The sequence below is a fragment of the Lycorma delicatula genome, chromosome 10, assembly GCF_047948215.1.
Source record: "Lycorma delicatula isolate Av1 chromosome 10, ASM4794821v1, whole genome shotgun sequence".
Taxonomy (NCBI): domain Eukaryota; kingdom Metazoa; phylum Arthropoda; class Insecta; order Hemiptera; family Fulgoridae; genus Lycorma; species Lycorma delicatula.
In genome coordinates, this window is record NC_134464.1 from 26,935,102 (window position 1) to 26,953,524 (window position 18,423).

The window sequence follows — 18,423 nt, forward strand, 5'->3', positions numbered from 1 at the left end:
GGTCAGTTTATAGACATTAACACATTTTTTCATTGTTCCAAATGGAAGAGTTTGTAGATAATTAATTTACGTTAAAAACATTCATAGCAAAATAATACTAGTATAAACAACAATCAGTATGTAAACTGTTTTTATCTTTTAAAAAAAGCAAAAAAGTAATGAACTTTACACAATAAGTTAGATAGCGATTGCATGGCCGTAACACAAATCTGAACACTATCGACATGAATGGAGGGAAAGCACGTTTTCCAATCGTAGTTTAAACGTAATCGCTGTACTCGATGACCTCTCAGATGTTAGCCTGTCGAGACGATAGCCTGTACGAAAGCAGTTTTAGTAACAGGAAATACCGCAAGATTGCCCTTCATTGTATCCTATCAAAATAATAAGTAGTAACACTTTAAGGAGACCGTTTATTTATATTCAGAGCAATGTTTTGGGGTAGAATTATAATCGTATTATTTACAACAACTATGCAGTTGGAAATGGGGTTAGCACAGTACATAGTAAGTAATAAAAGTGAATCTACTAAACTTAAAATTTAAAGTTTGATATTTACAATAATGAGAATAACCTATTTCCATGACATTTTTCGTTTATCACAAAATTTAAGTATATCTACTCATATCTCGTTCTTTTGATATGCGGAAAAATGCTCAAACACTTGAACAAACCTTGTGAAAAGCTTTTATTTTAACCGTGAAAATGTTAGCTTATGATTCTTAAAATAATCGGTACCAAATTAACTCTCGTAATAAAAAAAAGTTTTGTATAAATACTTTTTTATATTAAGTCTAATAACATAAAAGAATGTGCGTAGCAATCAGGTATGACCGTTATTGCTAATATTTTTTAATTATATGTATATAGCAATATACGTATTTTGAAACCAATTTCATTATAACTGAATGTAATCAGTTTCATATACAGTATCCCAAAAATGGGGTAACCTATTTTTCTTAAAGGCAATTTAAGAACGTAAGTTTTACTTAGGCAATTAGTTATAGTCATTTAGCATAGCAGAGATGCATTTTTACAATTGCTTCTTAATAAAGGCCTAACCCATTAGCTGTAAAAATGTCATTGTTGGTATTTCAGTTTATGGGTAACAGTTATCAGGAGACTAATGTGTATCATTACAATTGATAGCCTTCAATTTAACCTGTCAGAAAAAAGCCCATTGTAACCAAATTGGATGAGGAGTGTCCATAGAGTTACTACTTTTAATCGATACAAACTGGATTTCTAAATCCACCATTTTGTTAGAAAGCCAGTAGTACTGTGTCACAGGTTACCTTAATTATAAGGAGATATATTCATTTTCTGATTACAATCATATGCTAGTATAACAGAATAAAATACACCAGAGAGATCAAACTATGCATACTTAGGCAAAACCTCCAATGGGGGATTGATAGAATAATTTATAATAACGTTGTATTTTTTTGTCAGAATTCTGAGGTTGAACAAGATTTGCCCTCAGCAAAAACAATCTTTGTTGCAATGTTGTCAGTGCAAAATTCTTGTTATTAATACAAGAAATTTTTTAGCATTTTCCTAAGAAATGGTGTTGAATCACATAACACTGATTTTACAGATCACATGTAACAGATCATGTCTTTTTAACATCACAGATATTAATTAAGAACATAATTAGTCATATTTTGAGTATATTTGTACTATTTTTATATTTTGAGTACATGTTTTATGTGTACTATTTGTAGGTGTTACTGTTCATTTCTATATTAAAGAGGAAAAGAAAACATACAGGACTGACCATACTGTCCACCAAAAAATTTGTACAATGATTTTTTCCTCTTTTGTACTATAATCAAAATTTAAAAGTATTAACGTTGTTAACAATATACAATTTTTGAATTGCATTTCAATTGAAATAATATAATTGTACATATATATCATACAGTGTAGACAATGAAAGTAACATAAAGTAATCTACACAGTATTGTATGTTAATAACAAACAAGTTTACAATAAACACCAAATAGTAACATCATGCAATGGTATGTAACTTATAAAATCATATTGTTGTATTTATCAAAATAACAAAATGTTAGAAAGTGTACACTGCGACAATATCATAATAGAATGTAAATGCCTAAATTCATGTTTACACCATATTGCGATCGCTCAGATATCACAAATAGTTTCTAACAGTTACCTAATTATACAATAAATCAAACCTCAAAAACATATAAATTATAATTACATTCTATTATTTAATTATACAATGAATCATAAAGTTACAATCAGTTATACAATTATACAATAAATCATGAAGTTATATAAACTAGATTATGTAATAATCATAAGTAACTACATAACTCGATAAATAGTCTGATTATCTTAATCAGTATGTACCTAGCATTGCATGAATCTAGGATCTCTTTGACATCGTTTGTGAAATCATAAGAATGCATCTTAACGCATAAGCGTTAAGATGCATTCATTGGCCAGGACAATCATGATGCGAATGATAAATTAGTGTATATTAGCTAGGGTAGGCTAAACCTCTAGAAATTATACCTAGCATTGCAGAAATCGAGGATTTTTTTGGTAATGTTGTTCATGAAGCCTCATGCGTCAAGATGTATCCATTGGCAAGAGCAGTCATGATACCAATGGAGAATTTACCTAGTCGCATAGCTCTAGGTTTTCTTTGACAGTGTTGTTCTTGAAGTCTTATGCATTAAGGTACAAAAGCTTGGGATTCTAATGTCAAGCAAATAATTGGTACACAATCTTGGTGCCTCAATGCAACCAAAGTAGCCTTTAGCCTAGATAGCTTAACTAACCAATAATGTATATGTTTATGTTGTATGTGTTTTTATGTCATACAATAGTCTGTATAGTATTAGAAGTATTGGAACAATATTAAGGTGAAAATTACAATTACATAATTTTAAGTATGCATCTTATGATATATTAATAGAACATTTAAGAAAATATCAATAAACATATAATGAGAGTACAAAACAAATGAAATTACATAATAATACAGAACCAAAAATAACAAATGTAATGAAATATTGTTACAAATATCATTGTGATCTAAAGAATATATTATTACTTATATAATTTTAATTCAGTCATTATCATTGGTAATAAATATAGATTATTTATAGATCTTTTTAGTAGACCTTTAGATGTAATTCCATCAGCCACACTCGCAAGATTATCAGATCCAGGATAAACTTGAATGACAATGCCGTGCTTCCATTGCATGAGAGGAGAATCTTGGTTGGTGATCAGAACTAAATCATCAACAGCAAGATTTTGTGTGGGAAAATGCCATTTATTTTGTTGTTGCAAATAATGCAGATAGTCTTTAGGCTAACACTTCCAAATAGACCGAATAAATTTTTGAAATAGTTGCCATCGTCCTAAATGATTGACTTCAATTTTCTGATAATCGGGCTCAGGCTAGGATGTAAGTAGGGACTCAATGAGAAAATGTCCTGATGGTAAAGGCTCAGGATCTTTATGGTCTGTAGAAACAGAGGTTAAGGCAAGTCTCAATCTGCATTAAAATTGTATATAATTCCTCAAAGTTAAGAATTGTTTGACCGATAACACGACGCATGTGATGTTTGGCACTTTTAATTACGCTTTCCCACAAGCCACCGAATTGAGGAGATGCTGGAGGAATAAATGACCAGTTAAAACCTTGGTTTGTTGAAAATGATTGAATATTTGATTTAAAATTGTCTGATTTAAAGAGTTGATATAAGGTATAAAGTGTGCTTTTAGCAGAGCGAACGTTAGTGCCATTGTCTGAAAAGATTTGATTAGGAATACCTCTACAAGATATAAATATTTTTAAGGCTGCAATAAATGATTGTATAGTTAAGTCAGAAACTAGTTCTAAATGTATTGCCTTAGTTGCAAAGCATATAAACAATGCAATAAAAACCTTAGTTAAAGACTTGGATCTCTGCCCGCCATGGCATATCATAATTGGACTGCCATAATCCACTGCACAGGCAGAGAATGGTCATAAAGGAACTACACTAAAACGTGGTAGTTAACCAAGTTGTTGAGTTTGAGTTCTTGCATTAAACTTAAAGCAAGTCAAACGTTTATTAATGATTGATGAAATAATTTTTTTTAGCATTTAGTATCCAATACTTCTGACACAGCGAGTGATGTGTTAACTGAGTACCAGCATGTAGAAATCGTAAATGTTCGGACGTAATAATTAGTCTTGTGGTGTTAGCATCTCGATGTAATATAATAGGATGTTGTACATGGTAGTATAATAAAGAGTGTTGTGCTTTGCCTTTTAAACATAGTGACTAGAGTTATCCAAGAGTGGATCCAGAGAAATAAGGTTACTATGTTTAACAATAGTTTGATTACTTTTAATACTATGTATCTCATTATCAAAATGAATGAACTGTGATTATTGCAAGAAGGTAAGTGTGTGGTTTAATTCCTGTGTAGTTAAAGGACCTCAATTTCATTCTAGCCGATTAGACTTAGTATTATAAATGAATCTAAAATAGAAGCTAAATATGTGGGGTAGCTTGTGTAAAGATGAATATAATCAGGTATTACCTGATTATACACAGATAATGAGATTCATTTGGTACAAAAATTAACTGTCTTCTTTAAACCAGAAAAGATAAGCGAGGTACACACATAGACATGTCCCTCACTTATCATGGATCAGCATGATTTTTGTACCCTATAAAATCATGTATAATATCCAGAACGTGCCATATGAATTACAAAATTTCATTTCCACATATGAGTGTTATACTCTTATAATAATTACTATACAAATTTTTATGATTATAAATAGCCAGTGAATTAAAATAAAATAATTATTATTTACAGATATTTTATTTTACTTCATCAATGTATTTTTAATTTCTTTTTTAATTTAGGTGACGCCAGCTCAAAGAGCAATGATAAATGGTGATAAAGAATGTGCAGAGGACAGCAAAGTTGATCTAAGTATAAATAACATTTAGTTATTATAATTAATAATGTTACATATCCATCAATTAAACTTTTACAAAATATTAATAAATCATGATTAACTTGCTTAATAACTGGAAATCTAGCTTCATAAGTTATTTTCAAGCCTATGATCCACCCTTTTCCTCAGCGGTACTTTTGCTAATAGTGCTTAACTCAGATTTGTTAGAAAGTATTTAGTATATGGCCAAACAGTACATTTGATCTTTCTTTAGTCTAAATTTTACAATTCTAGTTCAAAACTTTTACATGTAAAGTTTGGGCATAGTATTAGTATCTTTATAAGTTTCCAGCTTCTATGGAGAAATTTGTGGTGGTTTAATTTGAGAAGTGTAGTGCTTGTTCATGATTTTTGTGAATACATAACTTAATTTGTACTCCTGAGTTGCAATATTTGTCAATCCATTTTGTTGTAATACTATGTAATCTTTTTCCTTTGTTAAGTGTGAAAAGGGACAAGAAAGTCTGGAGGGTGGAGAAGTGGGAGAAAATTATGTGGTCAGACAGTGAAGAATGAAGGCATATTGAGTAGAATGAAGAAAAAAAATAGAACCTTAATCAAAACAATCCAAAAGGAAAGAATCATTGCTATAGAAGTCAGTAAACACGTAAAGAAAAAGGAAATGAATAAAACTTATACACTGCTTTTAAGGAAGTGGAATTGATCAGGATCTCAAAAGTTTACCTGTAATGGAAGAGAAAGTAGACAGACAGAGTGCAAGAGATATGCTGTAGGACAGTAACCATAAGTGATGTCCCTCCCTTTCACCATGAGAGAATTACAAGATCTGAAAATCCCCTTCTCCAATAACTACATTTAATGCAACCACTTTACATATGTCATTCCTGCCATTTAGCATTTTAAATCAAAATCGATTAATTCAAAATATTAAGAATGCTCACCCCCAAAAACAAGTGCACTTTTACTCTCCCAGCTATGTAGTATACTATTATAATGTAGTATAAGTGAAAGCATGCTAATCAACTCAAATTTTGTGAAAGCTATGCGACTCTTGTGTTATGTATTGCTGCATATTACTTTCCCACCTAGCACTGTAGCTTTAGAAGGGAAAGTATTGTAATTGGTCCAGTTTGGGTACATACTGTTTTCACCCGATATTTATGTTTTGAGACTAAGGAACCCAAAAGACTGGATGGAAATTTTCCCGATGTTAGTCTCTACATACCCCTCCCCTCTCTCTCTCTCTCTGTGTGTGTGTGTTTGATGTCACGCTCTAAATCACCTTGTATCTCCAGAACTACTGGATCGATTTTTACCAAATGTGGTCAGATTACTTCTGTATGTGTGACATTGATGCCATTAAATTTTATAGATTAATGGGGGTGTAGATGTACAGTAAGGTCATCATCTTGAAATTTTGCCTAATTAAGTTCTTATTTTTCTTAGGCACATTTTTTTAACAATTATATCTTAAATAATTTATGTAGGATGTAGAGGGTATACTGAAATGAAACGACTAGCACTAGATAGGTAATCTTTGAGAGCTGCATCAAACCAGTCAAATGACTGAAGACAAAAAAAAAATATCTGCAAAATCACACCCCCACCCAAAACATTCTCTAAATAAACCAGTGGGTATAAGTGAGTATACTGTGTCCTCCCAAGGAGCCCTAGTATGGGACTGATGTACAGCTGCTGTCTGCTATGTTGTGATGTCATAATTGAGTAGTAGAATTAAATGAATAATGATTTAAAGTGGCCACTAGTACCGCCACACTCATGTGAGTGAAATATAGTGTGTGTGTGTGTGTGTGTGTGTGTGTGTGCTTTAGTTAGAATCATTGAATTAAATAAACAAAAAATATTGTATTTAAATAAAGTGATAGATATTTTAAATAAAGTTGTGTGTGTAAACCGTGCGTCAGAAAAATGCTGTGCAGCGGGAATATCCTACAACTGTGTTGTCAAATTTTTTTTTCGTTAATCTAATTTTTGTAAATTTAAAGATGTGGTAAAATTATTTACAAATGTATTTTGGAATGAATTGTGATTAAACATGAATTCATTTGTTAATTTTAAAAACAAAGAATATAAATCAAATGAAATATCAAGATTATTACAAAAATAGATTCTGAGCCTTAAGAAACAGATGTTTACAGTCGATTTGAACTACTATTTCTTAGACAATACTGTGCTCTTGTTTTACTTATTTTCATTATAACTACGTGGTATTCCTTTGCTGCAACTTATTGTGTGGTATTTATTGATTTATCTTGTTGGAAACAATTTTGTTTTTATTGAAGAATGGACTACTCGCAGGTCACAAACCCAATTCAGTAAAATTTAGTCTGAAGTCTTTCTTGGAAAAATTTTTTTATTAACTGAATTCTCGTTACATGAATATTCAAATAAATTTTAAAACAACAGTTCCTATAACAGAATTTGAACCAGGATTTCTTGGTATGTCATAGAAAAAATGAACTAACTTATTAGGATTGACATTATCACTTCTTAAAATATAACATAATACATAACATAGACATCATTATTAATTCAGAATCTGCTATTCAAAATCCAGATAGACATTATATGTAATTTTGGCACATTGTTGGCCAATCTAGAAATATATTTTTTTTTTTTTTTTTTGTCTTCAGTCATTTGACTGGTTTGATGCAGCTCTCCAAGATTCCCTATCTAGTGCTAGTCGTTTCATTTCAGTATACCCTCTACATCCTACATCCCTAACAATTTGTTTTACATATTCCAAACGTGGCCTGCCTACACAATTTTTCCCTTCTACCTGTCCTTCCAAAATTAAAGCGACTATTCCAGGATGCCTTAGTATGTGGCCTATAAGTCTGTCTCTTCTTTTAACTATATTTTTCCAATTGCTTCTTTCTTCATCTATTTGCCGCAATACCTCCTCATTTGTCACTTTATCCACCCATCTGATTTTTAACATTCTCCTATAGCACCACATTTCAAAAGCTTCTAACCTTTTCTTCTCAGATACTCCGATTGTCCAAGTTTCACTTCCATATAAAGCGACACTCCAAACATACACTTTCAAAAATCTTTTCCTGACATTTAAATTAATTTTTGATGTAAACAACTTATATTTCTTACTGAAGGCTCGTTTAGCTTGTGCTATTCGGCATTTTATATCGCTCCTGCTTCGTCCATCTTTAGTAATTCTACTTCCCAAATAACAAAATTCTTCTACCTCCATAATCTTTTCTCCTCCTATTTTCACATTCAGTGGTCCATCTTTGTTATTTCTACTACATTTCATTACTTTTGTTTTGTTCTTGTTTATTTTCATGCGATAGTTCTTGCGTAGGACTTCATCTATGCCGTTCATTGTTTCTTCTAAATCCTTTTTATTCTCGGCTAGAATTACTATATCATCAGCAAATCGTAGCATCTTTATCTTTTCACCTTGTACTGTTACTCCGAATCTAAATTGTTCTTTAACATCATTAACTGCTAGTTCCATATAAAGATTAAAAAGTAACGGAGATAGAGAACATCCTTGTCGGACTCCCTTTCTTATTATGGCTTCTTTCTTATGTTCTTCAATTGCTACTGTTGCTGTTTGGTTCCTGTACATGTTAGCAATTGTTCTTCTATCTCTGTATTTGAACCCTAATTTTTTTAAAATGCTGAACATTTTAAGAAATCATATAATCTGTACTAATGTAATAGTATGTATACCACTATAAATTTCTCCATGATGTTAACAGTAATATAATTTTTTTAAGCTCTGTTTGTTGATGCAGTCTGGAAAACTAACAAACATTGCAGACACAGACAAGACCTTACATACAATATATAAAGAATAAAGACTCAACAAATAGAACGTGAAATAACTCGCCATTGGACTAACAACATCCCCTTAATGACCAGTGACGAATAAAGATGTGTATCTTAAATAATTTATGTAATAATATTATAGTTACATATTCTGCATTAAAAAAGAGGCGCATGTAAGAACTGAACCAAGAACTAAAAGTGAGAAGTATATAGAAAGATGAAAAAAAAATAAGCGATGAGTGGATATTTTTACATACAAAAATAGCTTTTGTCTGTGTCAAAAGTTATTAGGTAATAGAAATGTTAAAAGTGTTGATTGTTTGTAGTTGAATGATTATAGACGAATATGTATTAAGTTTATGCTTTATTTATTTGATTGAATACATTTGTTATTGAAACATTTTTGATTGAATTTTGATAGTTTTATTTCTCGTAATTGTAATAACGCATTGAATATATTGAGTAGTATTATGTTAATGAATTGAATAGAATAGAATGAATACGTTGAGTGTAACTGTATAGCTGAACTACTACATGTTATGTCTTGTCTACAATAGAGTCAGCTGAGCGGCAGAAAAAGAATTACAACAATTAAAACTGCCATTACAATATTTTTAAATGTAAACAAAATATGATATAAAAACTTAACAAAAAGTTAAACAGTAAAATGGAAATAGATAGTACCGATATACAAAATGAATTATTGAATAACATCATTGGTAGTGTGGTCCAAGATAAGGATGAATGGATGAACATTGTAGGAAGAAAAATAAGTTTGAGATTCTGTAGACAAAATGGTGTTTTTAGGAAATGAAGCCCAGGATATTCAGTCTTAAAATTCAAAGGATATTCAATCTTCAATTCTGCAGGATATTTATCTTAAAATTAAAAGAATTGTATAAAAATGGTTGTAAAGTAAATAAAATGAATGAGGTGAAAAAGTCAATAAACTAGAGAATTTCTACCTAAAAGAAGGAAAAATTAAACATGTAAACAAAAGTTACTTAAGAAACATCTTACACAAGATAGCAAAAGTAAAATGGAAATATAAACCAGATTAGCAATTATTAAAAAAACATTCAACAGAAAAAAAACCACAGTTTTTATGTAATAAGATTGAATTATATTTAAATTAACATACTCTGAAGAGTAATTATGTTTGGAGTTTTCTTCTATGCAGGTGTGAAACATAACAAAAAACAACTTTTACTAATTAAGTACAATGGGTTAGAAAAATTGTGTGTAAATGTTGTGTTTCATAAAAAAGAAATATAATGAAAGGATTTTGAAATATTAGATACTTTGTATACAATCACATTATCTTTAAAAATTACATAAGTTTTTAAATCTACTACAGCAAAGTTATACAAATTTTACCAGTATTTGAGCTACCTTTCATGTTAACCAAGCTTTTTCAGAATCTGAAAAATGTTTTTATTGTATTTTGTTTTTAAATATTTTATTTAAAAGACTTTACTCCATTGCTGACTGTTTTATGTATTTCAGAGCTTTGTTAAAAAATTATTAACAGCCGTTAAAAGCTTGTATTCAATTAACTTTTGAAATGTCTTTTTTCAATTCATATAATAATATATAGTTCATTATCTAGAGAAATACATTTGTAGGTAAGAAATAAAAAAAGAATAATGTAATCTTGTTTATAAAGGATCGTCATTAGCACAAATCTAACATTTTAAATTCAAAATTTAATTCCAACATTTGAGAATTTAAAATTTTTAAATTCTCATCACACCATTGTTTATGTAATTTGGCCAAACTCATATCATCAATAGCATCATTCATTGCAACAGTCACATGGTAACAATAATGCTTCAGTCACCTGTTAAATAACATTTTTCTTCAAATAGAATTTTCCAGCTAATTCTACATTACATTTACACATACTGCAACTAATATTAAGTGATATATAATATCTTTCACATGTTTTATATCAAAACAGAATTTATTACAAACCGTAAAAAAAGGACTTTGTCATGTTTCTGAAATTCTCATGAAAACATAGCTGATATAACATTACAACTAGAAATAAAGTTAGGAGTGCAATCAATCAAAATATGGATCAATGCTGTACTGAAAGATTGTATTTTGTAACCAAAATGTAAAATTTCTAAAACAAAATTAATATACTCCAATTATTAAGCAAACAAATTAGAATCAAGTATAAAGAATGTACATGGACGAGTACCGTACTCGCATCGCAGGAAGAAATGAAAACTGTTCCACATTTAAGTGATTAATGTACCATTTCTATTTTACTATATTATGATATTTTTAATTTCAGACATAGGTGGTAATTATTTTTTGTTATATACCCAAACTTACTTCATATTATAATTTCATTTTGTATTTTCACAGATGAAAAAGAAGATTGGATATCTTATGCAGCTAGTGCTGATAATCTATTTCAATTAGGGGTGAGATAACTGCAACTGAAATATTAATTTTGAACTAGAAGTAATCTTTATGTAAAAAAATATTCATTGTCTAAATAACTGTAGCCAACAAATTATTTCACAATTTAATAATCTTTACGTTAGTTATGTTAGGATTAAAAAAGAATCAACATAATTATCAACAGTCTGTTGATTAAATTTTCCTGTCTGAGGATTTATTATGAGGGTGCATCAAATATAAACAGTAATTTTTATTTTTTATAACTTTATTCATTAAATATATATATAATTCACACCTTCATTATTTCTTTATAAATCTCCTGCACGATATACATATTTGCCAATGATTTGGAAGCTTGAATATTCCTTGTTCATAAAAGGTTTGAGGACAAGTTGTCAACCAATTGCTGCTTGACATCTTTATTGTTTTCGAATTGTTACCCTCCAAGCGATTCATTCAAGGGCACAAACAAAAAATAGTTACAGGAGGACAGAGCTGGACTATAGGGAGGGTGGTTGAGCGTTTTCAGTGTATTATTTTCAACTTATCCCTTGTCAAAATCACGGTGTGCGACCTGGCATTGTCAAGGAGAAGGATGATTTCTCTGATGGCAATACCCCGTCTTTTGTTTTGGTAGGTGGCTTTTGTTGTCTGTAACAACTGGCAGTAGTAAGCCGCATTCACTGTTTGTTGATTGTGGAGAAAATCATTGAGTAGAACTCCCCTTGAGTCAAAAAAAAAAACATTTCAAGAACTTTTCCAGCTGACAGATGAGTTTTGGTCTTCACTGGGTGGCCCTCAACTTTCCTTCACTGCTCCTTGCAAGTTTTGATTCTGGAGTGTAATGATGGACCCATGTCTCATCAGATGTGACAATGCGCCTCAAAAAAGTGTCCCCCTTCTTGTTGAAATCTATTCAGAAGTCTCTCATAGATCTCCAAACTTACCTGTTTTTGATTTTCAGTCAACAACCTTGGAACCCTTTGAGCACTAATTTTTTTAGTGTCAATCATGACTTTCATTTTCTGCATTTGCTCGTCTGCCCTTATATTGTCTGACCTACATATACACCTGGTTCTGAGACTGTGTAGCATCCCCAAACTGTACCTTTAAACAAGTTGAAATTTCCACAAGTTTAACGCCTTCATTAATTAAAATCTTTATGTTTATATATTGTGCAACGGACTATGGAACCTCTTGCTCTTGCTCACTCATGGCTGTACTGACAATAGAACAAAGCGGAGGAGCTAACCAAGCTGGTTTCCCCTCTCTAACACACTGAACATTAACCCCCCACTCCATTATTTAGCTTGGAACTGCTTGCTGCATAAATTTAAAAAAATTACCATTTAAATTAGATGCACCCTCGTATTACTGTTTATTTTAACTCATGGTGATTTATTCTTTGTTTACAATGTTTACAATGTTGGGGAGTTTATTTTACATACAAAGTCCATAGTTCTTGAACCACATTTGCATTGTTCAGATGTGAATGTAGTTCTATAAATAAATTAAAAAACAGTTTATGCTTCATATCCCTAAAAAAAAGTATTTTAATATTTTGTAATATTTCACAAAATTTAATTGCATTGTGCTTCTCAGGTCAGCATAACATCGCTGATTGCGTAGATATAATTCCCATTGAAGATAACAATAGTATTTCTGTTGCCCATAGAGTGAAATTTCTAGGTATTATTATTAAATAACAAATTAACTTAGGATGATAAAACTGATTTTTTATTTGCAATAAAATCAAACTATACTCTTTAGCTTTTATGTGTTTTAATAAAATGGTAAGTTTTTCATAATTGTTAAATATCAATGATGCTTATGTACATTGCCATTTGGAATGTAATATCATCTTTTGTGTCTATCAAAAATTAGAATGAGTTTTCAAGGTAAAAAAATGGGGTGTTAGCTCATTGTTTGGCACATATAATTGTGTATTATGTTAAATTAAATTAAATTTTTAAATTAATATAAATGTTATCTTATTCTTGTGTTTATATTTATGAACTTGCAATCTTTTTAGTCACTTTTTTACAAAAATATCTATCTATCTATCTCTGTCAAATCAGAGAATGTTTGTACAGTTCAACAAAATATTCGGCCCATGAGAATGTAACTTATTATAATTTTGTTGCCATTTTTTATAAATTATTGAACTATTGAAAAAATGTCCCAATTAGTTTATTTAAAGTACAACTAAAAGATTTTCTTTTACACAGAAAATATTACTCTATTGTTGAATACTGATTAAAAAATAAAAACAACAAACCCTGAATTTTCTGCGTGTCATTCAGTATGTATATAAATATGTGCTCAAATAATTTTCATTAAGACCTTCTGAATTGAGAACTATTTTGCACTTATTGCTATATTTATTGTCTTCATATATTTAACATTATTTTTTTTTTGACTTATGATTAATTCATCACAGAAGCTTACGAGGAAGCTTGTGGGTGGGAAGATGAAAATGGAAATGTGTAGCAAATGAAAAATGTCATGACCATCCAGGACCTCAGGATGAAAGGCCAAATCACTACCACTTTACCATGGAGATAGGCAAAATTTGTGCGTTTTATATTTTAAATAATTAATATGAAGTTTAATCACACCTAATCTTTATCTTATAATTAGTTGTGTACAAGTATTTTGTGGTGCTCCCTGATCAAGGTTTTACTATTCTTCATCCGTCCAGGCATATACTTTTTGTTAACAAGGTGGAGGGCGCCAAGGCAGTGTCAGGCTTGCTAAAAAGTTCTGAAAGCTGTTATTGAGTGTGTATGTGTACCTGCGCACTACTGACTAAATCTCAACCTTAGGCTAACCACTCCTTTTGGAAACCGCTTCAGGAGGAGGGTAAATGTCCACACACACGATCAGACACCTATAACAATAAAGTAGCACCAAACATGCACACGCTCCAAGAACAACATATCACAACAACACACAAGACAAACGAAGGCACAGTGCTTATAAATAGGCACAACAAAATACGCACATCAGCTCCAACATGCCCCAAATCCACACAACAACCGTAACACACATATATTACACAATACAGCTCATCAAGAAGAACACAAAATAGCAACCCACCAGTCACAATAAACACCCACAGCAGACACAGCTGATCAGCACACACACACACACTCATCATACAACTTATAAACAAACACACCCAACAAAAAGGACACAAAACAGCACTTAACAAATACATTTCCTGTCAAGGCATATACTAGGGCAGTATCTTTTTTATCTGTGGAATAGTGTATTTACCAATTCCTAACATAATATTTTACATACATAAACAATTTTTTGTAATGTATTATTATGTATTGATCCGAATAAAAAATGTATTTATTCTACTACAACAATAAATTGTAATGTGTTCTATTATAAATTGCTATAAAAAACAATTGTAGTAGTTAAGTCTAATTAATTATTTTCATCGTAAAAGTTAGGAAAGAAGAAAAGCAATAAGATCTGAAAGTAAATCTATCGTTCCCATTAACCTTAACATAGCTCCTGAACTTGGTTACACATTGAATGTATTAATTAATTATCTTGTTTATAGATTTCAGCCCAAAATATAAAGTTTATATTTAAACAAAATAAAGTCTTAGTATTTAATGTAATCTTTGAATGAATGAAAAAATCTTACATTAAACCATCTTCCATATCTCTTTAAATGCTTTTTACTGTGAGTAATGTGTATTTGTATTCATACAATTAGATATCCTGACTAGCTAGGAAACTGAATAATTCAATGAAATTAAATACAAAATTCATTCAGTCAAACATTTAATATTATATCTTAAAAGTGTAATGTTACAAAACACAATTACAAAGATATTAACAATTTAGAAATTAAAATGGCTACCATTTTGAAATTTGAAAATGTACTACCATAATTTTTTTCATCTATTAAAGAATGTAACAAAAAAAAAACAATAAAATAAGATGTATACATATTTTGGTGTAAATGTGCATACCAAATATTATAAGATACCTCAAGACATTCTTAAGTACACACACCTTAATTTAAAGTATCATTTTATTTAAATATAATATTTTTTTTGTTTATTTAATCCAATGATTCTATCTAAAATGCATGCACATACTGTATTTAAATCATGCGGGAGTGGTGGTACTAGCAGTGACGGTTGGTACTAACTAAATTAATATAATTTCACAACTTACTTTGAATAAATTTTGCTTGTATGGTCAGTAGACTAATGTAGCCGTGAGGTTAAACACATCAGGTACTGAGACAACCTGGCGTTTGAGTTCAAGACCCAGCCAGACTGAGTTACTTTTTCACACTTTAAATATTATTCATTTATTTTATTCTACCACTCACCTGTGACATCACAACATAGCAGATGTCTACAACAGTCTTTGGAGTAGGGATGGGATTTTGCAAAAAAATCTTTTTGCAAGTATTGTTATTTTTTAATTGTTAAAAAATATGCCAAAGAATATTACCTTAATTAAGCAAAATCTCGAGATGCTGAGGGTGACCTTGCTCTACAGCCTCACCCCCTAGACCTTTTAATTTGAAAATTGAATAGCAACAATATCCCATATATAGAAGCAATCTGACCAAGTTTTGTCAAAATCAAGCCAGTAGTTCTGAAGATATAAGGTAATGTAGAGGCCAACACTGAACACACACACACACACACACACATACACACACACACACACACACACACACACACACACATACGAACATTAATAACTGGAAAATTTCCATCTGGTTTTTTGGGTTTCTATAAAACCACATGTGCCCAAATTGGACAGATTACAATAATTTACCTTCTAGAGCTATAGCACTAATCTGATGGAAAAGTAAAAGTGACATAGGATAATTATTTATTTTCATGTCTTGAATCAATTGTTTAAAGTTAAGTACTTTCTTCAGTAGTATTCTATATGTTTATTTTACCCATGTTACTAACTAACTATTACATATTTCATTACTAATTATTCATATATATTTATATATATGGAGATTTCTTGGTATTTTATTTGAAAATGAATTAGTTATAGTTAAGAAAAAAATATTGTTAACTAAAGGTTACTGTGAACTTAAATTATTTGCCGACTTAGTGAGTAAATAGTGGAAATACCTCTCAGGTAAAAATAAAAATATATATTTTTATAAAGTTGTTTTGAAATTATGGGTAGTATAAGTTTACTAATATCCATGGTAGAGTGATAGTATGCATTCCTTTTCAACAAAAGTTTGTGAGTTTGAATCTTGGTCAGGTTAGCTATCTTACACTTGAAAATTAATTTTTATTATTATTATGGTGGGTAGGTAATGTAATTGATATTGATAGTTAGCAAATAAAGTAAATAAACAAATATAGTCAAAGTTATGAAAAAAATGTTCCATCCCATCTGTATGCTATAGAAAAAAAAAACTTAATAAGTGCTGATTTTTTTCTGTATAGTTTTTTTTATCTAATATTGAATTTGGAACAGTTCTGAACATATTAAAAAAAAAAGAAGTTTTTATATTGAAGTATAAGAAACATATAACTTATTAATATGTACATTAATTTAAAACACCTAAGTCAATTTAGGTGTAATTATTGAAAAAAACACTGGAACCACAAAAGTAACCATTCTAATTAAAGGTAACCGTTGTCCATAAAGGATAATAAACAAAAACCAGTAGTTAATAATTATGGTGTTGTTTTTTTTTTCAGTGTGAAATAGCATGTCTTTATGAAATGATGGGAATTGTAAGTATTCAAAAATTACTTATTTTTAAGGATATTATTAAGATGAAGTTAATGTCAATATTGTCAGTTTAAGTCAATATTCCTGAGTAACAAATGCAGTCTTAATTTAACAATAATGTTCTTTTCAGATGCTGGAATGAATTAGATTTATTTCAGAGGTAATTATACATAATAAAAAAAATACAAGAATCACTAAAATTCAGCTTGTAAAATAATAAAATAATAAAAAAATACAAGCTACCTTCATTTAAACAGTACAGTAAATCTACATTTCAGATCAGTTATTTATAATTAGCAAACTCAGAAGTTTATTCTTTTATCTAAACTTGTAATGTTTTGTTGACAGTGTTCAACATTTTTAGCAATCACTCTGATGTCTGATATTTACACACCACATAGCACATATGACTGTTGGACATCCACAACTCATCCCATACATCCAATACGTATTCCACAATATACGAGGGACATTCACGTCAATCTGGGACTTTAGTTAGTCTGTAGTGTAAATGGAGATCCCTATGCATTCTGTTTGTTGTGCACATAAGATACAAGTATCAGCTGTTACCAGATGGCATGCTGGCATGAAACAACAACAATCAGTCATAAAAAACATGGTGTCCAATGAAGTGAATGGATATGTGGAACAGCACGTTGTAATGAAGTTTCTTGTGAATGAAGGGGTAAAACCGTGTGAGAATTGTGCAAATGTTTAAAAGGAGGTTGTACATCAGTGAGTGATGATCCTGGTTAAGGTGATTTGGAGCCACCAACGTTATGGCCTCAGTTTTTTGGGATAAAAATGACATCATTCACGTCGATTTTCTACCCTATGGAGTCAGTATTAAGAGCAAGAACTACTGCAACGTTCTTCTAGATGTGCACAATGCTTTGAAAAATAACAGCCTGATGCGATGATTAGAGGTGTTCTGTTTCAGCAGGACAATCCACGACCATATACAGCCCACTGCACAACATGCACACTACAAGATCTTGGCTGGGAGTTATTACTACATCTCCCATACAGTCTAGACTCTGCTGTCTGCAATTTTCACTTGTTAGGGTTCTTGAAGTTGTTCCTGGGAGGCCAGCATTTCAACAGTAATGATTAGGTGAAGCAGTCAGTCCTATCTTGGTTTCAATGTACTACAAATCTTTCTACACTGCAGGTATCCAGGCACTAGTGAAATGCTGGTTTAAATGTAGCACGAGATTACATTGAGAAAAAAAGTCACTTTTACTATCATAATTGTGTTCTACATTTATTAAAAATTAATAATCCCACATTGACCTGAATGCCTCTCAGAAAAGTACCCTGGGTAAAATCTGAAATATGACGGTTTTCTCAAAAATATCTACACCAAGATAAGAAGATTATACTATTAGCATTGTACTTATTCCCAGGCTAAGTGGAATATCCACTGAAATTCTTGTTTATCGTGTAGAATTTCAGTGGATATTAAGAGAATATTGATA

At 30.5% G+C, this 18,423-nt stretch overlaps 1 protein-coding gene across 2 annotated transcripts in view; it reads left to right on the forward strand.

Annotated features, from left to right (window-relative positions):
* Positions 1 to 279: 279 nt before the first annotated feature.
* Positions 280 to 18,423, forward strand: part of LOC142331078 (beta-1,3-glucan-binding protein-like) — a 42,209-nt gene continuing 24,065 nt past the window's right edge. Inside the window, exons 1-4 of one of the 2 annotated variants that reach the window (XM_075376740.1) lie at positions 280 to 506; positions 4,908 to 4,977; positions 11,153 to 11,211; positions 16,912 to 16,947. In XM_075376740.1, the coding sequence (XP_075232855.1) occupies positions 432 to 506; positions 4,908 to 4,977; positions 11,153 to 11,211; positions 16,912 to 16,947 (240 nt within the window). In that variant the 5' untranslated portion in view covers positions 280 to 431. The remainder of the gene's footprint in view (positions 507 to 4,907; positions 4,978 to 11,152; positions 11,212 to 16,911; positions 16,948 to 18,423) is intronic. The other variant, XM_075376739.1, reaches the window with a different exon arrangement.